This window comes from Vidua macroura, chromosome 15 (assembly GCF_024509145.1).
Source record: "Vidua macroura isolate BioBank_ID:100142 chromosome 15, ASM2450914v1, whole genome shotgun sequence".
Taxonomy (NCBI): domain Eukaryota; kingdom Metazoa; phylum Chordata; class Aves; order Passeriformes; family Viduidae; genus Vidua; species Vidua macroura.
The window spans coordinates 3,452,386-3,474,169 of NC_071585.1; the positions used below are offsets into that span (position 1 = coordinate 3,452,386).

General features: G+C 45.0%; 1 protein-coding gene across 1 annotated transcript in view; it reads left to right on the forward strand.

Annotated features, from left to right (window-relative positions):
* The window catches only part of PFDN1 (prefoldin subunit 1), a 31,251-nt gene that overhangs the window by 2,515 nt on the left and 6,952 nt on the right, over positions 1–21,784 (forward strand). Inside the window, exon 3 of the mRNA XM_053991091.1 lies at positions 13,004–13,088. Within this exon, the coding sequence (XP_053847066.1) occupies positions 13,004–13,088 (85 nt within the window). The remainder of the gene's footprint in view (positions 1–13,003; positions 13,089–21,784) is intronic.

Here is a 21,784-nt window from a genome sequence, read left to right on the forward strand (position 1 = left end):
GTGTGGGAAGCAGATGTTATTTCATCAAGGTCTGAAGTGCATTGTCCTGCTTTCTGCTTCTGCCTCCTCCTTGGGAGTAAGACACCTTCTTGATGTGCTAAACCACTTACCCTTGCTGTGTGCAGGAGCCCCAGTCTTGTGGGGAGTCCTCTCTTCCTTACCTTTCCATGACCAGACAGGTGTGAGGCACAGCCAGCAGCTCCGGCTCCTCGGGAATGGCAGCGGCGCCAGCAGGAAAATATTTGCATTGTGATATTGTTTAAAAACTGAACTCTTCATGGGCTTTGTTGTATTAGTGGCTATGCAAATACAGATTAAGGGAGTGCTCTTCTTCTGAATGCTATTCATTCATTCTTTTTTTTCCTTTTATTTTTCCCTTGCCTAAGCTTGACAGGGTGTTTCTGTGAGCTCTGCCTGTCCTGGCTGTGGGACTGAAGCTGCCCTGCCAATTGGCAGTGATGCACTGGTGTGATTTGTGTCACTTCCTAGTGAAGAGAGCTTGCACCAAATACATGAGGAACTTCCTGAAACCCACTCCAGCCCTAGCAGAGAATTTATTGCTGAAATTTGGGCTTTTGGCAAAACAGGCTAAAGCAACCCTTGAGCAGGAGTTTAAATCCAGGGGCAGTCTGGCATCTTGTGTTCTGCTGGAGACCAAAGGAGGTGGTCACTGTGGTTCTTCTGGACATAGAAGCCATGTTCTGTGGAGTGGACTAGCAGATGTCCTGCATGGACATGAGTTTGGCCACCAAAGGCATATTTGTGATGTCTTAATTTCATTTACGTAGTCCAGCATGGAAATACTGGAGCTCTAAAGGGTTTCAGTTATCCAGGAAGGGTGGAGGTTTGAGTCACTGTTAACTCTGATTATCAGGGTTCTTCTGCTTGAATAACTAAATTCTTGAAGTAAGTTTTGTGCTTCTATTTCTGTGCTTAACTTTTTCTTTTTTTTTTTTTAATTTCCATTTTTTTTCCCTCTGACCCATCTAAATTGCTACTTAGAATCTGGCCTCTGATAGGGTTTCTGTGTTTTTCCTCCAGCTTGGGTGGATGGGCTGTATGCAAAGGGCTAGCACGTACCCTTCTGTAGGACAAGATGCTCCAGGTCTTCGTGGAATTTGAAGGCTTGAGAAACTGTGGTGACGTGCTGCATCCTGGGGGAAGTCTGCCTGCTTTGGTACTTCCTTGTGCAGTACTTGGAAAGCAGTTATGTGGTTTTTATTTTCTGAACCCCTATCCTGAGTCTCCTTCCTTCCCAGAATGCTTTTCCTTCATTGCTGATGAATGTGAAATTTTCATTTGTTGTTCCTCAACTTGGGTTTGATTTTTTTTTTTTTTTTGGGAAGTATTGCAGTTTGTGTAACATGCCGAGACCTTACCGGGCTCCACATGTGGGACTCAATTTACTTTTGCTAAAGCTATTTTTGGTTTGACAAAAGAAATGTCAGTGCCACATAGTATGAGCTGATGAATTGCTGTGTATTGTACATATCCATGAGGCTGGGATCTCATCTGGGTGGTGGCATCTTGCCAAATACATTTCAGTTCTGTTACTTCATACTCTTTTGAAGGGCCTGTTACGTAGCCTGAGACAGCTACCACTGTGCTGGACTTCTGCTTAAGCTATTTGTGAACTGATATCATCGTGTTGCTTTGAGAACTATGTTGAAAGTTTAAGCTTCAGAATTCTGTCTGAATATTTCAGACCTTTCCCTTTACATTCTTCTAGCCCATAACCTGGACAAGATCCTTATTTACAGAAGAAAAATGTCTGGCACTTGGTGTGGGGCACAGTGAGGAGAGTGCTGCAGATTTTCATACCATGCCAAAATAGACAGTCAATTTTGGTTTGATATTGCTTTATCATCAGTTTACTTGTACAGCTAATGGGAAAACACTTAAAAGAGAAAATATAAGTAAAAATCAAGCAAATACTGTAGCACAACTTTTAGCTCAAGATTTTCTGCAAGCATAATATATTATCACAGCTGTCCCTATGAAATGACTTTGTACCATTACAGTATTTTATGGGACAGCTGCAATAACATGATTTTGAATTTTTCAATTTTTTTAAAGAGTGGTTCAGATTTTTGGTGGCTGAACGATATGCATGTGAAACCTAAGAGAGAATTAAATGTTCTTGGTGATTCCTTGGATTTAAGTGCATTCTTGCTTTTACTGTGATTCATGGTTTTGTTTGAAAATGAGACAGGTTCAGTCACTGTAAGCTCTTTCCTGAACCCCCAAAGGCAGCAGTCCCTGCTGCACATCACTGGGTAAGGCTGCAGGAGCTGCATTTTCACTGTTTGTGTGTGTGAGGTGTTCAATCCTGCCAGCACAGAACAGGGCAGCTGCCCTGTGCTTCCTGCTCACATGTCAAAAATCTCACAAAGAGCTGAAGGACACCCAAGGCTTAACCTTGATGGTTCAGTTACTAACTATAGGCTGGTGTGTGAAATCCGAGTGGCTTCTCCATGGCCCGGCTCTGTGGGGAAGGCTCGGTGCGGGCTGGGCGCCGGAGCCCGGCTGCCGAGGAGCTGACAGGTGCTGACACCAGTCCCAGCGACCAGCGTGTTGCTTTCTGGCCAATTTGTGGTTTGTAAACCTAAAGTTCCTCCATGTAGCTATTGCAAAAGGGAGGATTTATTTTCCACAGTAAGTCTGGTGTGTGGAGAAATTCAATCAGGCCCTGAGCTGTGAAGAAAACAAAATTTGTGTCCAGCTGCTTGACCACTGCTGCTGCTGCACATTGAACGAGCTGTTGGGAGCTGGTACGTGAGGAATCTAAGGCTATGTGGTCATAAGCCAAGAGGTTTTCCATCACACAGTTTTTATTTCAGGTTTTTCCTGATTCTGAACTACTCTTGTTGCAGCCTGAACAATGATCTTCACAGTGTTGTTAGGTGTGAGTGGGCCTAAAAGTTTGCAAGATCTTTTTAGAGAGCTGTCATAGAAAGCACAAATGAGAACGATGCACACAGGGGTGATGCAGTAGTTTTCTGTGCTGCTGCCTGTGACTTGGTCTGTGAAGTAAGGGGCAGGAGTTGGTTGTCATCCCCTTCCTGGTTAATTAGGAGGGTGAGAGGAGCAGAGCTGGTCCATGGACTTCTTGGTTACTGCTGGCAGTAGTGAGATACTGGAACCTGGACTCCTGGACTCCTGGATTTGGTTCCAGCTCAGAAAGGGAGCTTGTTCTCTTGGGCACAGGCTCCTTTTTCAACTGACATCTCATTTCCAAACACATTCCTTCCCCACTGCCCTGCCCCCGCTTAGTTCTTGATCTTATTCCTGCTGCCCAGGGCTGCTCATTTGTAATCTCCTGGATATCTTGGTCCAGTTATAGCTCTTCTGCCCTGCTGCTCTACATAATTTCTCCATGCAATACTGAAACATCAGAGAAGAAAATATTTCCATGGCTTGTGTGCAAGATGTCTATCTGCCCCGTTCTAGGAAACAGCTGGATTTCTTTAAAGAATCAGCTTTAGGCAGAGAACTTGGACATGTCTGATAAATCAGTGTTTGTGAAATACATAAGCAGCAGAAACACGGGTCTTAAAATAAAAATAATAGCAAATTTAAAATGCAAATAAGTCTTTTACTTATCCCTACTGGAAATAAATCTGTTGGTTATAGTCCCCCACCTACTGCGTGGGTGTTCTGATAGGAGATTAGCAATACAGCTTTTCCTCTTGCTTGTCTCCCTTGCCTGGTGACATTTAACTCTTTAGGAACATTTTTCTGTTGGGACTGGGACTATGACATTCACACAAGTCTGTTCCGTTCTTTTCTTTATCCCTAACGTTTTCTCCACCTAGACAACACAGAGGAAGGAGCTACCTGAGTAAACTTGAGATGAGATCTAAACTGAGAAGAAAAAGGGTCAGAAGGGAGACCTGAGTGCTCCTGCAGGCTGCCCTTGCTAGAAGAGGGAGTTTGATGTGCTGTGAGCCCGAGGCAATGTGCTGTCATGGAAATGCCAGAGCCTTCAGGAAGCCTGCAGGCTCAGGGCAGCATTTGCAGGTTGAGCTCCTGTGCATTGAGGGCTGTGGTAAGGCACCTTGGCTTTGTCCCTGCCTCTAGAGAGAGGGAAGCTGAGCTCTCTTGCAAATACAGCCCATCTCTTGCTTCAGTGGCTCAGAGTTCTGTTTGGATATAGGCTAGACAAGTGTTAAATGTTCTGCGGAGCTGACACTGCTCCTGCTTTTGTGACTTGCTGTGCCAAATGACTTTGCAAAGCCATTATGGGACGTGACTGACTGATTTCTGAAGTTCTCCAAGCACTTAAAATGTCACTCTGGTATTCTGAAACGGCAAGGAACTTCCATTAATTTTAATGTTTAGTGGATTTAATGTTTAGTGGATTTAATATTTAGTGTATTTTGAAACTTCTTCCCCATTTCCTGAAGAAAATTTTGAAATCAAGGGTGAGAGTGTCTAGAGAAATACTGAATTCTAGAGCACTCCTTTCAGAACACAGGGCTGTTTGGTTTAGCACAGAGGATGTGGCTTTCCTGCAGCACAGAAGAATGGCCACATCACTGGCCCAAAGAAAGGGTCCCTGCTGTGTTTCTGTCTTGCTTGGAGATGCCCTTCCAGGTGTGGAGTCAGTGGATATTCAGCCAGCAGGACAGGGTGTGACAAGGCACTGAGGGCCCACAGCTGTCAGATGGAGGTGCCCAGTCAGTCTCTGAGCTGGGATGTGAAAGTCAGCATAAGATGTAAATTTTAGGTGGAACAGCCTTAAAACAAATTACAACTCTAAGTCTGAACATGCTGGCCTTGTCACCTGTTCAAAGCCTGAAAGAAGGGGAGGTTCATTCATGACCCCTGCATTAAAACACTGAATTAAATATGAAGAAACCAATCCCATAGCATGAGAACTCCATTTTACACAAGTTTAATTCAGAGATGCAAGAACCAAAGTCCTGCATCAAATCTTAAACCAAATGCAAGACAACTTCTGCCTTGAATTCTTACTTTGTTTTCTTGAAAACTATTTGCTGAATTAACGGAATGTTTTGGCCAGTTTAGCAAAATAAAAAAAAAAAAAAGAAGTTTGTTCTTGCTGATTAGGACACAGCAGTGTGGTTGTTTTAGTGCTAGCTAATTTAACTCCAGAGTCCAGAAATATCTGTCTATTAGTGTTATGCTTGAATGCTTTTGGCTCAGTTATCTTTGTATCCACTGCTGTGAATTTTCTGTAGTGCTTTGATGCTTTGTTGAAGCAGAATTTGGGATGTGCAGAAGCCAAGACTGTGCTATTTATCCACAAGCTGGGTCTTCCTCCTCACTTTGCATTTCAAAGGTTTCCTCCTAGGCAAGGCAGAAATCTTTTTTCTCTTTTTTTCTTTTCCCCTCTTGCAACTGTGGATGGATTTGCTTTTCAAAAAAGATGAATCCTGATTTTGTCAGTTTTTCTGTACAGGTTTTTCTTAGGGAGGGGCTGCTGCAGAGAAGGGCATAAATTTGTCTGTCAGAGTATAGCAGTATCTTCATGTCACTTCATTTGCTACTGCAAAGTTCACCTTTTTGATCACAGAATATTTATCAATCAGAAAAAAATTAAAATAGAAATGTCTTCGGGATTATTTACCAGGATGCTTACACCAGCATTTGCTTGTTTATGTTTTCCTTGGTGCATATCCATGTGGTGGTGTAGATTTTTTTTTTTTTTTTGTTAAGCATTCTTTCATAGGAATTTGTGGGGAATTCTTGAAAATAGAGCAGATTTTAGAAATGGATCTTGACTTCCTATTATTGGAAAATTTTTTCTGTTTTCTCCTTCTTTCTGCTTCTGGTACAACCCAGACTGCAAAAAATCTATTTGAGGTGCATGTGTGGTTGGCATGTTGTAGTCATCTGAGTTCCCTTGGCTTAAATAAGCCACAGCTCATCATTGCTACATACTAACAAATTATATGAAAACAAAATTAGAATTCGAAACCACTAAATCAGGAATATAGTGAGGAAGAGCCACTCAAGGGGATTTCAATTGCATGAACTGCTGTTGTTCTTGCAATGTTTTCCCACATGGATTTAATCTCAAATGTTATGAATTCCTGTATGATAGAGAGGAGGCATTTGCTTGCTTTTTTTTAAATTCCATTTATGTCAATTGAGCCTTCAAAAAGAATTTATGATGCTCATTAAAAGCAGACCACAGTACTATTTCCTTATTTTGGGTTGTGCTATATTTAATACACACTTAGAGGTATATTCCTGATGTCTTTTTTTAAAGAACCCAACATGAACAATGGTATAAATCTACCATCTAGTTAAGTGTCTGGCAATGCAGAAACTGCTGTTTGCAAGCTGTGTTACTATCTTGGCTTGAGGTAATGTAATATGCTGTAGCTATTGAGAGATGCCCCCCAAAAAAGTGAAAGCTCAATGTAAACATGGCCTGAAGTGCAACTCAAACCCCTCCGCGGGGCTGGGCGCGTCAGGCCAGCCCGTGCCGAGGTTTGAGGAAGCGAACGGCGTGGAATTCTTTGTTCAAATCCTTTAGCTCCTTAGAGTAAATAGGTTTATGGCTTACAAACGTTCATCTGAGTAAAAGTTACCCTTGTTGGGGCCTACATAAGTCGCGGTTTGGCCGATGTCCAGTGCCGCTAATCCCGGTCTCCGCGTGCTCCGGTGTGTCAGGCTGGCTTTGCACAGGTTGTGCTGCCCACTGGGCATGTCTCCTGCCCAAACAGCTCCTGGTGCTCATCCACCTCTCCGAGGGCAGCAGTAAAATGTCCTGTGAGCTATAAACTGCTGCTCCTTGGAATGTATTCATGTATAATCCTCGCGACATAAGCTGCGGGATTTGTTTTGCTTTAAGGTATGCGGGGGGGAATAGTTAGGGTCAGCTATATTGAGGTGACCCGGTGAGACGACTGACCACTAAAATAAATGCAAACATAGGAAAAGCTTCAACTCATCTGTTCAAACTCCATCTGTTCTGAACCCGCTCTAGTTAAGGCATATGATCTGTTGATGGGAAATTCAAAATCAGGCTGAAAAAATGTGAAACCCTTAGACATGAAGGGTGGCAGCACAAGCTATAATTAGTGATGATTTTTCTTTTTTTTTTTTTTTTTTTTTAATATTGCTTCCTTGTCTTGTTTGGAACTGGATAATTCGTCTATGGTGACTAAAAGTGGAATTTGGAGGGGTATAAACTGTGCCTGGTATGAACTGCATAGAGAATCATTTACAGAAGCACCAGCAAATCCTGGGAGAGTAGAAGAAGACTACTGGGTGCTGGCAGTTCTGCACAGCTGGTTTTGGTTCAATCAAGCTAGATTGCTTGGGATCAGCTCCTTGGAAGCCTTTCTTCTATTGGCTTTGTACAGTACTTAAAATGCAGTAATCCCCTGCTGAGTCTGCTCAAAGCTTGAGCAGCAGTGCAAGTTCAGAATTAAAAAGCATCTTTAAATAGATAAATGCATGACTGGGTTTAGCTAAACTTTTCTCACAGAGTGGTCTAATTCAAGCACTTGGTTTCAGGGAGCAGGACATTCCATGTAAACACTGCTGTGATATACCACAACATGTTAGGTTGTTTAGAAATACAGTAAATGTGTTAAAATAATGTTACGGCTTTGCACAAAGTTGTTTGTTTTCTTTTCAGTTTTTGTAGAGAGTTTCCCAAATGGAATGAGAACCATGTAGCTGAAGTTACAGTGGCTCTTTGTGTGAGCTGGGAGCCAGGTGAATGGACTTACAGACCTGCCATTCATCGTTATTCTGGCAAAATAACTCTGGACATACGTACCTGTAAAATTGTCTCTGTCTGGAATTAGGCAGAGAGCTGTTTACCCATCTTGGTAGGGGAAGAGCTGAGGCTTCCCTGCAGGGATCCAGGGTAGCTTCCCCTGCTACCCTGATTCTTGCAGGGATCTACATGGAGCCAAGTGGGAAGAGCTTCTTTGCAGACTGTTTGTGCGGGGTCCTGTGGCCTCTTGTGGGGCTCCTTCCCTCCTGGATGAATATTTGAACACAAACAGCCTCTTGCACAGGGAAGGCAGGCAGGAGAAACACTGGGACCACATTTCCTGACTCCAAGGGCAGAGGAGAGGCTGCTCATGCCCCAGACAGCTGCCTGCCACTGAAAGCTCCAGCTGTAAAGGCTGCAGTTTGTTGCAGTTGCAAGTAATTGAAAGTAGGGATTCTTCATGGAAAACCTGAACTATGAGCATCACTGTGACTCCACCTTTAATAACTTTAATGACTTGTATGTCATAATGAAGAGTGGCATGTGCTGAACAAACATCTCCATAACCTCATTCATTAAGAGGCAAATCTTTCAGAATCCAATATTATGTCTCAAAGTCAAGTAAACAGTACATTTTGGTGCAAACAGGCTGAGTTATGGAATTACTTACACTGGACCATCATCACTTTGTGGGTGTGTATGTGTGACACAAAGGAGCAGACAGATGATGAAGTGGGCAGCACTGCTGACCTGACAAGAGTCTGAAGGTCATTTGGGCCACAGCATCAGGGAGTGCAATATAAACACTGATCAAATGAAAATTATAATAGAAAATTAGAATTGTGAAGGGGTAAGAGATCACTTCAGAAAGAAACTAGCAGTGAGCCTCAGAGAGTGTATATAAACCACTTTCTCTGCCTTAGGGAAACAAAATTCCTGGTGGGGAGCTAGCAAGGGGAGGAAAATAGAAACAAGTGGGAATATTTAGAGTGAGGTTTCTCTTTCAGTTCCCTTGTGCTCTATTTCTGTTCCCATATTGCACTTGAGAACCAGCAGTCACTGGGAGGCCAAGCATGTAGGTGCAGCCGATTGGCAACCCCTTGGCTCTGCTCCATAGAGCTGTTCTTGTTGGCAGCCCAGGTTTGGCTGAGCACTGCTGTCCGTAGGGACCCCCCTCCTCTGCAGCTTTCATTTCTAATTTTCTTTGGTTTGTTTTGAGTTTTTACCATAATCTATGGACACTAGAAAAACTATTAGCAAGTCCTGTTCTATTTTTACTAGCTATTCTCTTGGAAATGGGTGGCCAGGAGAGATGGGGTGAACATATCCATTCTGACCCAGATAATTCTGGTGTTAATTTAGCAACGGTGAAAAAGTTCCTGTGTGAAGAGGTGATTGTTACTAAGCTTTGTAATTGCCACTGTGGTGCTGAACATGTTTCTGAATCACTGTTTCATGGTTGATAGTGTAGGTGTCATGTTTGACAGGTCTGTGAGTGTGTGCTGTGACGCTTCACTGAGAGCAGGTGGATACGGGCGAACTCTCGTATCTGGGAGAAGACTTGGTTTGCTGCTTGTCTTCTGTGGATTAGCAGTGCTTAAACTCCATCCCAGTCCAACACACAAACTCTGGGGGCTTGGAGCCTCCCATGAACCCCAGCAGAGCTGTGAAAGCAGCTCTTGGGTCAGTATTAGCTGTGTCATCTGCTGGGCTTGCACCACTGAGCAGAAGGGGGCTCCTCGGCTCGGTGACTCTCATATGGGGCCAGCTCTCAGCTGGTGGTGAACCTCCAGGCACAGAATTAACTTCATGTGTTTGAAGGGCTTGTTCCCAAACTCACTGAGGGAAGAATGAAATAGTCAGAATGTACTGTGCTTCTTAATGAGCTTGAAAATCTGCACATAAAATAACTACATCTAACTGAAACCAGGCAGCAGAATGACACTGCCCTATTTCTCCAGTTTGGTGAGGAAAAAGACCTAAAAATCATCAAGTTGATGTATTACTTAGGGCAATTGGAAAAATGAAATTTAGATTAAATTTAAATTCTGGTTTATTACAAGTGCCCTGCAGCGCTTCTTACCTAATGAGCAGAACAAACTTCTGCTTTTTCCAAGTGCTGCCTTAAACCACATTATTTCCTTAGGTAAAAGCTTTGGCCAAGATCTCCATAACGTGTGCATCCCAAACTAGATGCTAAAAAACCGATCCGTTTTTTGAGTCCTGCTTGTGTTGGAAAGCGAAGCCACAGATTTAAACAGTTAACTGTGGGTGTGGATTTAGAGTTCAGCTTTCAAAGACCTGGCCTTTGGCATCTTCCAGGGTGGCACCTGGGCTCTTGAGGCTGAGAGTTCTGCAGTCCTGCATCAGGGATCTCAACTGGGTGGCTTTAAGCAGCACAGGTGAAGACCTGCAGGATGCTGCTGCCCAGGTCAGGGACATCTGATCTGCTTCTGAGCAAGTGTGTGAACAGACCCAGGTCCCAGCCCACTGTTTTATAGCAGGCAAAATCAGGGTGGTTGTATTTGTGCCCAGCTGCCCACATAAGTCTCGTCAGTGCTAATTTCAGCCATCCAATTTTAATTTGCTGTTGCATGTCTGCCAGAGCATTGCAGGAGGGTGGGAGGGAGGATATTTTCCCTGATGACTGCTGTTGACATTTGCAGAATAAAAGTGAAGTCAGGCAGTTGTTTGTTGGAGGTTTTGGTGCCTGTAGCAGTTGTGAGCCAGCCGGGATCGCCCAGTGCCTGTCACCCAGCAGGGACATTCCCAGCTGCAGCATGGGGAAAATTGCTCAAGCTGTGTTGCTGTTGAACTTTGTTTTTTAGACCAGGGACGTCAGGGAAACCAAAATGATCAATCTTCCTGTACAATTTGGGGAAGCAAATGAGAAGAGATTGTATTCTTCTTTGCTGCCCCCACAAAAAAAGGAAATAATTCAGGAAACGTTCACATACACAGGCAGGCTCAGGGAAGCAGTGACGTGGGAAGGGACTGATGGCTTTGTGTACAGAAGGCATCTTGCAGCTTTGGTTTTCACTAATGGCAGCTACTGCAGAAGCAAGGCAAAATTTGAGTTTACAGGGGGTGTGTGTGAAGGCTGATGGTTTTTATTCTGGTATCATATGCCTGAGGTAAGAGCATCAGAATGATGTGTTTGCTGGTGGTCCTGAAAAGTACCTTTTCTCTGGCTGGATCCAGGCTCTGTATCTAACAGCAATGAAAATAACTTCTTTCCTAGAAGGGTGGTCTTGAACTTGATTTTCACAAATTACCTGTGTTGTTATTTCAGCTGTATGCCAGGACCCCAAATCATCACCACTGTGTGCAAGTGAATAGTGGGGACACCTCCCATTGGGAGGAGGGGATTGAGGGGGCAAAGAGAGTCTGAGTGAGCTGTGTTGGTAAGAACAGGAGCAGACAGAGAGCAAAGATGATGCCAGCAATAAGCATGAGCCAAGGCTGGGGAAAAATGAGAGAGAGTTGGGAAAATTACAACATAAAAGATGTAGCGGAAGTTCCTGTGGAGAAAAGGAGGTGAAGCAGAACAGGGAAAGAAGTGGGAGGAGGAGGAGGCGCTTCTGTGTTCAGTTAATAGCAACCCCAAAGAGAGATTTAATTGGAAACCTATTATAATTATCCATGGTTTTCCTCCCATGCATTTCAGGAATGCGTGTGGCAGGTAGTTTTCCTTTTGGCTGGGTTACTGATGCAGAGCGCACTGGGTTTCCAGCCAAGTGGCAGATCCGTGTTTGTGTTTACCAGGCACTGAGCAAATACTTTAATAATGTCATTTGTCGTGGGAGATGACTCTGCAAACTGATTTCAGGTTTTTCTGTAGCAGACGGGGAATGCACTCTGATTCTGCCCTGTCTAAAGCTGCTCCTTTTAACTGTTGAAGCATGAGCTGTTGTCACCTGGCAGGAAGACATTGACCCTAGTTGGTGCTAGAGGAGACCTTGACCTCGTTGGTATGACCCATGGAGGCTCCTTCTAAATCCCCTGGGGGACTTTCTAAGTAGGGAATGGGGTGAATCTGCAGCTTGTGCATTCTTTATGTCTGGAAGGATGAAAAACAACCTTGAAGAGTTCCTAAAATTTGTTTGACCTTAGTTGTCCTTTACCTCTCTGTGGGATGCCAGTGCCACGTGCTGGAGAGCTGCTTTGAATGTTGGTGCTCCTTCAGAGGCTTCTCTGAGCGAGGCAGGCACCTTTATGCATGTTGGCAAGCAGGACTCTGATGTTATGGATGCATCTTTCAAATCCCTTTGGCAATTGAAAACAGAACAAGTGGAAACCAGTGGCCACAACTTCAGTTAAAAGCAGCCACTTCCCACCTCACAGAAAAACCCTTTGGCTGGTGAAAGCGTAGAAATTTGGAGATCAGTGAGGGGTTGGTTTAAAGCCTAAGGCTTGAGAAGTGGGAGCTGTGAAAGTTCCATAGTTTTTGCTGGAAGCACTGTCTCTGTTTTTTCAAATCACAGAAGGGTGTGTTGGAAAGGTTCTTCACAGACCAGTTCCACCCCCTGCCATGGGCTGGGACACCTTCCACTCTCCCAGGTTGCTCTAAGCTGGGTCCAGCCTGACATTGGACACTTCCAGGGATGGGGCAGCCACAGCTTCTCTGGGCAGCCTGTGCCAGCACCTCACCATCCTCAGTCTAAAACATTTCTCTTCTGTGTCCAACCTAACCCTGGCCTGTTGCAGTTTAAAACCATTGCCCCTTGCCTGGCACGACAGAGCCTGGTAAAAAGCCTCTCTCTGTCTTTCATGTCAGCCCTGTTTATACATTGAAAAGCTGCAGTAAGGTCTCCCTGGAGCCTCCTCTTCTCCAGGTTGCACAACCCCAACTCCCTCAGCCTTTCCCTGTGGAAAGCTTTAGTTTTATTGTGTGGGTTTGTTTACCTTGTGAGCACTAAACCCTTAATAAATAGCTCTTACCTGCCAAGAATCTTCCTGGACTCTGTGCCATCAACTGATTTAATCCCTTTGAAGGGAAGGTGCTCTTGCTGGCTGTGTGCCAGGACTGCTTCCGGATCATTCAAGGACACTGAATGATAGAGGGAGAGCTCTGTGTGTCCATGTTCATCCTCCCAGAGCACGGGTGAGGCTGGTGAGCCTTTGGGGCCAGCCTGGCTGGGCTCTGGGAGCTGTCAGAGCAATTTCTCCTGTCTCTGTCCAGAGCATGGGAGGGGGGATGAACACTTAGCAGAGGTGGCTCTAGTTTGACTTGGTGCACAGCTGGTGAACACTGATGTAAAAAGCACCCAACTTTTTCTGTCTCTTCTTTTTCACTTGTAGGTTTATTCTTCAGCCTAAAGGAGTGATTCATAATCAGCTCTTAGAAAAACAGAGAATAGCTGAAGAGAAAATTAAGGAGTTAGAGGTAAGTTTTTGGCAAGTGATGATGAAAGTAAAACATTAAAGGTCTACAAGATGCTCTTTGCTACATCTCTTGTTTTTATCTGGTACTTTTCATGCTGAAGGATTGTAACTAGATCAAACAGAGAGCCAGTTACAAGTAACCTATAAGTAACTCAAGGCACTTGGTTTCTTTCCTAGACCTACAAACCAGTAGGGGTTGATTGTTCGCTCTGTGCCCAGTATGAAAACTGGGAGTGAGGCATTCAAATGATACTAGTAAGAGCAAGGTCTAAAACAAGCAAAAGGATGTTTGTGTGGTTATTTGCAGCAGATAAGTGATGTAAAATTTTGCCAGTGCTGTGGGTATTTAAAGGTTACACTGGCTCAGAACAATTGCACAAATTCATGGAAGAGAAATCCATTGAGAATTACCAAATATGTAGAAATGGCATCCTGCTCAGGAAGTCCCTGAGCTAAAAATGTCTGGAGGGTGGGAAAGTATGAGGAGGAAGTACCATGCAGGCCTGCCCTGTCCTTACTCTCTGCCCTTAAGCATCTGCTTGGGACTGCTGTTGAAGAGCAGATCTGTGGGGAGATGGGACTTTGTTTTGACAGCGTGGTCAGAACACTTCTGTGTTCTTGTGTTTATCTGGTTGGAGCATTCAAGGCATAGAAGGATATCTAGGAAATAAAATAGTGTCTGCGCAAGTTCCAGTTTTCAAACAGGCTATCTAGTGAATCTTGGCTATCTTCTTGTGGCTGCGTCTACAGCTTACAGCTCTTCTGAGAAGAAGTGCAAAATGTACTTTTCCAAGGCTGTTAGTGTGTGTGTTTTTTTTATAATTCTCCTGAAATATCGTTAATACAAACCTCTGTTTCTTGGTCTTTGGGAAATGACAGAGAAAGCAAAGACCAAGTTTGTGTCCAGCTGCTTTTCCCATCTGTTATTGTTTTGGAGAAAGTGGAGACCAAATAAGTAGGGACAAGCAGGAATAGGAAGTCTGTGTTTAAACCCACTTAGACCTGTGCAGTTCCATCTCCGTTGTCTCCTACTTACACTAAAGCAGAAGTTGAGTCTGTATTTTTTTTAATCCCTTCTTGAAACTCAGCCTGCCTGAGGGAGGTGTGGAGCAAGCCCATCCCCAGATGTTGTGTTGCCTGGAGTGCTGCCTGTGCCCAACTCTAAGGGGGTTTGTGTTTCTGCCCACGAGAACTCTTTCTGCACAGGTCAGACAAGTGCTCTGTGGACAGGCTGTGTATCTAAGAGGGTGTGCAGGCAAGGCATTGTCATTTGTGTGGTTATGTGGTAAAAACAGCTGTATCCTTGCTCCTTTGGAGCCATGCCAGATGCCAGTGGCTTTGTGCAAAGACAGCCCTGCAACTGGGGCTGGAGGACTTCATGGCAGCACCTCTGGGTTTGGGAGCAGGTGGAATGTGGCTGGCAGCACCTCTGGGTTTGGGAGCAGGTGGAATGTGGCTGGCAGCACCTCTGGGTTTGGGAGCAGGTGGAATGTGGCTGGCAGCACCTCTGGGTTTGGGAGCAGGTGGAATGTGGCTGGCAGCACCTCTGGGTTTAGGAGCAGGTGGAATGTGGCTGGCAGCACCTCTGGGTTTGGGAGCAGGTGGAATGTGGCTGGCAGCCTGTTTATAAACTGCCCCTGGGGTCCCTTGCTGCCAGTGGGTTGTGGTCAGCTTCTTGGCTACTGTGCCCTTCAGCTGTGCCATCTGGGTGTCTTCCTGTTCCTGGTGGGGAATTATCTTACCTCCTGAACTTCCCAATCACTGAGTTTAGCAGAATGGGTGGAATTTCCCACAAATTATAACCTTGCTGTTCTTGCACAAAGCCTCAGAACTGGCTGCTTCACAAATGTGTTTTTCTGCTTCGTTGCTGAGTCTCTGGTTATGGTCATTGAGTTGAAGTTTCCAGCAGTAGTCTCAAAACCGAGACTGTCTCAAAAGGTGGTTGGAGTGGAAAGGTTGTTGCCACATGGGTTGGTTTTTCTTTTTAATCATGAGTAGGAGGGCTCAGAATGCCAATACTTTGAGAAGTTTGTGTTAAGTAAACATTCAAGTCCATCTTTTAACTGATCTCCTTCCAGCTGGCTGTGGCAGTTTTGTGAAGAGGGTTTTCCTTAGGCCTGGGATTCCCCATGGAAGAGGACAAGCACTTAGGCTGACAACTGTTGGAAACAGAGATTTCAGGGGAAATACCTGAGTCCAACTCAGAGAGCACTTATCACAGGAGCAGGGGATTTTGCTGTCCTGAAAACAAGTTGTGACCGAAGCAGGAAAGAATGTAAAACTTTGTGACCTTGTGCTTCCACATCGTTGTAGAATAAATATCCAACCAAGAAAGGTTAAACATCTCTCCATTCATTATTAAAACTGGAAGGGTTTTAAAGCTTAGGTTTATATTTTACATTGTTAACTACCTTATGACTTACTCACAATTCTCACTTTGCACAGCTGAATCAGGCTGGTCAGAATAATCCCCCAGTACCCTATGGCGTGGCTGATCTCATTACTCACATAGCTGAGCTCGAGGCAATTGTGCTTTGCTATGATGACATTATTGCCAAGGGATTGTGAAATGTGTATTTTTTGATACATTCCTGAATCTGAGAAATGCTCTCCCCTCTACCTTGGTGCTGTTTGCAGAGGAGTTTGCAGAGGAGGGCTGGGTTCACTGCTGAGCTCTTCTGGAAATCCATCCAGCTGCATAGCAAGGAGATCTCCAGCTGCCTGTTCCTGAAAATGTGTCTTTAATTTCCTTCAGAGGTGTGAGCTGGTTTTGCTGACATTCACAGCTGCCAATGAACTTTGAAAACTCTGAGGAGTTTTGTCTCTCTTCTCCCTCTGAAACTCTCTACTGCAGTACATGATTGCAGTCATTCTCTTTCCCTCACTTCTCTCTCATGGGTTTCTCCACTGCTGAAGCAGTGCATTGTATTTTTCAAGGCAGCATCACAAAATTGATGGGATGCTGCTGGTTTGGGCCTTCTTGCAGCAAGGACAGCCAGACCTGTCCTTGTAAAGGGTTGAGAAAATAAGGCTTGGCCAGGACATGCATTATGCTTGGTGAGAGGAACTGTGTTCTGAAAGCACTAAGGGGTCTGGGTGTGGATGAGGGGGCAGTTAGATATTCTGCAGAATTTGTCTGAAGAAAACCAAAGGTAGTTTTACCCTGTTTGTTAAAGCTGTATGTGGATGTGAATATATCTAAGTGTGCATATAAATGTATATATATATAGATATAGATATAATCATAGAATGGTTTTGGTTGGAAAGGTTTGGATGACTTTAAAGATCATCTCACTCCACCCCTCTGCCATGGACAGGGACACCTTCCACTAGACCAAATCTCTCCAGATATGGGGTAACCACAGCTTCTCTGGGCTACCTGTGCCAGGGCTTCACCACTATCAATTAGTGAAGAATTTCTACCTAATTTCCTCTCTTTCAGTTTGAACCCATTGTTCCTTGTCCTGTCACTCCAGTTCCTGATGGAGAATATCTCCCTGGCTTCCCTGTAGGCCCCTTCAGGTCCTGGAAGGTGCTATGATGTTTCCACATATCCTTCTCATCTCCAGCCTGAACACTCCCAATGTTCTCAGCCTGCCAACTCCATATGCACCTGTGTGGCTTTCTGAACTTCACAACTTGTATCTAATCCTTTGGAATCCAAACACGCTGCCCAGGCTTGCTGGCACAGTAGCTGTGCCTGCTGGCAGGCTGTGCCAACAGGGCTTACCCAAACCTCCAGAGATTGGAGCCATTGGCTCCCTCACACACCGGCATGGGACACGTCCTGCTTAGCAGCATTGGATTTTTCCAGTCCTGATACTATCAAATTCTTGTTGTGTTTCACGGTACGAGGGGTATGTGTTAAATCTATTTTGAAAGCATTCTAAAGGGATGAGCACAGACTCTTTTTAGCTCAGCAATGTTTGTGCAGTATTAGGAGAAAAACCAAGTAATGTTTTTCTTCCCTTGTTTTTAAGGAAACATGATATGTGAGGGGTGGAACAATGCTTTGTTTCAGGAAATGTTATCCGTTTCCATTGTAGGGCTAGATGGATTCTGTTTTTAAATGTGGCATTTTAAAAAGAACAAACTCTATGATGTTATAAAGACATGGAAAATGGATTCTTCATTAGGGGTGGAGAAAGTGATTATCACTGTGTGCTTTCTCTGATAATATCTGATAGTCCCCTTCTCTCCTGCTATATTCAGCTTGTTTAGTTGTCAGGCGTTGTCAGACTAAATTGCTAAAAATAACAAATAAGGGGGAGGCTCTGCTGGGCAGCTCCGTCTGCTGTGTGCCACTGAATTTAGCTCCTTCGGGAAAAGGGCAAAAGCAACCTGCAGCTTTCTGGGGGAATTGGATTTTGGTTTTAAACTCTGACCACAACATAGCTGTGTGCTTGTTTCCCAGGCAATTCTTTCACATGCCTGTGGGAGACTGAAAGTTTACTGCTGCTGAGATAAAGGGTTGGTTGGTTTTTCTCTGGCTGCCTAGAGTAGAAAATATAATCAAGAAAGCTATACCTAAAGCCTTGATTTCTAATTCAGAAATCCTTCATGCGAGCCCTAAAACACCATGTCCAATTTCCCTATCCCACACAGAAAATGTCTTTGCTCTCCTTCCTGGTGGAGGAAGGAACACTGTGCTCTCAAACAGTGCTGTGCTCCATGTTTAAAGCCTCAGGTGATGGTTGCAAAGCTGCTGAAGTTACACGGTGACTGCACTGAAATGCCTTAAGGTGACCGCTGACTTCTTCCCCGGTGTTGCCTGAGCACGGTCCTGCTCGTGCTGCGGCTTCCATTTCTCTAATCTTCTTTTTCTGGGAGCTTTAAAATGGCTTTGCTGCAGCCCTGAGGCGGAGTGGCGGAGCCCCCCCGTGATGAGTTGGCTCTGACAGTTGCCACAGCAGTGTTTTCTTCCCCTGTGGGAACAAAGATTTCGGCAGGTGAGGTGTGGCTGGGGAGAAGCGCTGGAGCCTGGGGCAGGTATGGCTGGGATGGACCTGCTCGGTGTGGTCCCAGCCTCCAACGTGCTCCAACTCTCCTTCATTTTTTACTGAAACCCTCAGCATGGAGGCCAATTCTGTGGGTGGCTTTAACGATGTGAAAACAAGTCTCTTGAGAGTTGTGGTGCTCTTTGCAGACCACGAAGCGTTCATCAGAAGGTAGCAATTGTTAGGCTGTTCCCAAGTTAGACCAATTTCTTGCAGGGATTTGCAGCACAGAAGTTCTCATTGCGTGGTTTGCTTGGGGTAGGCCAGTGCCCAGGAATGTGTGGTGGGCTTTTTAACTAAACAGGGGGAAATAAGGAATGCTCCTGTTTGCTTTGGAGAGGAGAAGCCTCACGAATAACTCTCTGTGCATTAGCCTGGAGTAGATTCTACTTTGGATGAGGGTGCTGTTCCCTCATTCCATTGCTGGCATGTGAGCACGTACTGGGAACAGGATTTGAAACACGTTGTCACTGAAGTTGCCCCTTGTTTCCCTGTGTGTGCAGAGGCAAGGTCAGACCCTCTGCTAGATGTAGAGGGAGGCAGGACACCTAAGGTGGGGACAGGTGGAGTATGGAAGTGAGTTTACCGTGTAGCATTAGTATTTGGGCTTGCATGGACATTAGGAGGAAGCCCTGGGATCTCTACAAATGATGGATGTTAGGGCGAAGATGAGCTGCAGAGTCCCTTGGTGGGGGCCAGGCCAGGCCAAACCCAGCATCTTGCATGGCTTTGGGTGTCAGAGGCAGCTGTGGGTGTCTGGGCAGGTCCTTCTGGACACAGACATTTGGTCTTGGTGACGTTCCTGGGAAATGTGTTTCATCTTGACTCTCTTGGCTGCTGTCATCCCATGTCTGAGTCTGTGCCCTCACTGAGGGTTGCTCCTGTGTTTCAGGCTGCAAAGCTGCAGGCTTAGCTTGCTTTTTGAGGACATGGGTGGTCCAGCTGCCTGCCTGTCAGCTGTGGAGCATCCACAGGCACTCCCATGGGAGAGCAGAGTGCAGCCTGCATGGGCAGAGCTGTTACCAGTGGTCTGCCCTCCATGAGAGCCTTGTTTTGAAGAAGGGAGTAGCCAAAGCTCATTTTTTTTCTCGATAGGTCTGTCTGTCTTACAGGGAGGAGAATCTGTGTTCTCATTCCTGATTTTCAAAATGAAAGATACTCTGAGGAGTGAGAAAAATAGGCTTCAAAATGACAAAACATTGAAGAGGTTGAGAGTGTAATGGACACAGAGCTAATGCTACCAGCACAAAATCCTGCTTTGTGGAGAGGCCCTCTGACATTGGACTGGGGCCACATAATTTAAGGTAAATATGGGAGGAATTGGGGCATTGCTAATGCGGCTCTAATTCTTTCTGTTCCCTAAAGTGACTCTGCTGATGGTTACATGAAGAACAGGCCTTCACAGCTGTGAGGAATCATTCACTTCACTTGCTTTTTAATTTTAAAGCCTCAAGATCTGTCTTGTTTGTCAAAAATGAGGGTGGCAAGAGGATTGTATTCTTACAGCTGAATTTCATGGGTGTTTCTCTGTTGTGTGACTGTCACCTTTCATTGCAGACAAATGGAATCAGCTGTGTGCAGCTAGCACCTGGCAGATTTTAAAGACAGCAAGTGCTCCTCAGTATCTGCAGGGAAGGAGGTGGATCTGTTTAAAAGCTGGCTCTTAGTCCTGTGTTAAATGTGTTAGATAAAGATCAAATAACAGTATGTTCTGCTTTGAAAATTGTGTAAGAAGCTTGTCATGTGTTAAATAGTGCACAAGTCACTAGTTGCAAAACATGATGTTGGAATCTTAAAGGCTCAGGGAAAAGAAATTCTCACATTTCAAAGGGGAAAGGGGATTCCCAGCTCTCTGGACCGGTCATCTGCCACCTTAGGCCTGGGATGGCTTATAAAAACTAATGTCTCACCACATTTTTATGAAGAATGGCTGTGGGTAATGCTGATTTGAGTGCAGTGACGTGTATTTATATCATCACATGTGTGGGTATGCAGTGGCAAGGCTGGATCTCTCATTTGGAGCAATCATTCACTGCAACAAGTTTTCAGACTCCCAGATTTTTGCGAGCAGTTGTTTAATCAGTAATTCTTTGTTAGTCTTCCCTGTACTGCAGACTGCAAAGTAAGCACACAAACCAGCTGAGAGGGCAAAGGCTTTATGAAGGAAGAACTGGAATTTGATGACTTTGTTTTCACTCTTCCTACCTTTATTTTTGGGTGGATAATTGTAGATTTTAAAAGCAAGAGGACAATTAATGTGGGGGTTGTTTGGTTCCTCTTAAGTCCTTTAGTTATAGACATGCTTTCAAAATAAAGGCTTCTCAGAACTTGTTTTATGTTTTTTGGGGGAGGGGGGATTACTCTTGATTAAAAAAACCCCAACAACCTAACAGAGAAAACTTTTCAAGCAACTCCTGCCAGTCCACTCACATTCCTTTGTAATTCAGAGGAAAGTGACACACATTATGCATTAATAAAAACCCACTTCTGCTGCTGTGTCTAAATGGTTTTGTCCATCCAGGAACCTACTTTTAGTCATCTGAGCCTAAAGACATCACTTGTTTCCTCTGATTAGCATTAAGCTGCCTTTATGGTTACACTGAAATAATTTTAACACCAAATTGGTTGATAAGTCTTTCATTTTAGAGCAGGGTCTGATTCATTGTAAAAGCTCTCCTTTGTGCTTATGGCTGCAGAAGGATCCAAAGCAACGAGCTGAGCTGGATGCGAGTCCCTCTCCAAATTCCTCCTTGCATGAGTAATAATTAGTCACAAACCCAGCACTGCTGTCCTTGCCTTAGTCACCAGGCCCCTGCAGTGCCTCCTGGCTGCCTTTGTGCCAAGCAGCTCTGGGGAGGGGGATTATCTGTGCCCGATAAACCTCCATCCTGCTTCCATCTCCTCCTTCATCTCGCCTGGGGAGAACAGGAAACGATTATTTGGAAAGCGTGCTCCTGCCTGTTGGAGCCCTGACCCAGCCCTGAGTCAGCTGTACAAAGCCACACCTTGCTCCCAGGTATGCAGGGCAGCCCTCACCGTCACGCTTCCTGCTGTCCCCACTGCTGGGTCACCCCCTGCTCTGTCCCTGATGCCTTGGTGGTGGGCATGTGGCTGCTCTGAGTTCAGGGCTGTCTGAACTGGGGGGGAGGATGCTGCCTAGTTGGGAGTTGACACCATCTTTTTGTTGCTGATTTGTCTTTGAAATATATGGAAATGATTTTTGTTTTAAAGTGGCCTTGCTTGGCCAGGACTGCAAGATCTGAAAGGTGTGGTATGGTTTTGCAAAAGTCCTACTGCCAGGAGGGATCCCGATGAGCCACACCAGCTCTGCAGGACCACAGAAACTGAGGCACTGGGGTAGGGAACTTACCATGTTTTGCAAGAGGCAGTTGGGTGAGGGATGCTTCCGCCGAAACAGGACGTGGGGGTTTTCAGGATCTGTGTGAGTTTCCCCCTCCCCAGGTTCTCTGTTTGACCTGACTCTGCTGTCATAACCTGGTTAGGGCGCAGTATCTGACCTGGAGCAATGTACTCCTAGAAACTGCTCTAAATGGGGAATTGTGCCAAGAAGGGGTGTCCCTAAGGGAATCCTTTGGGTTGATAATACATTTCTGCTGCCACCTACTGAAAGGTTCTCATCCACTTGCTTTTGTAGTAGTTCACATCAGGCGAGGGTGCAGGAGTTCACTGGAATAATCCG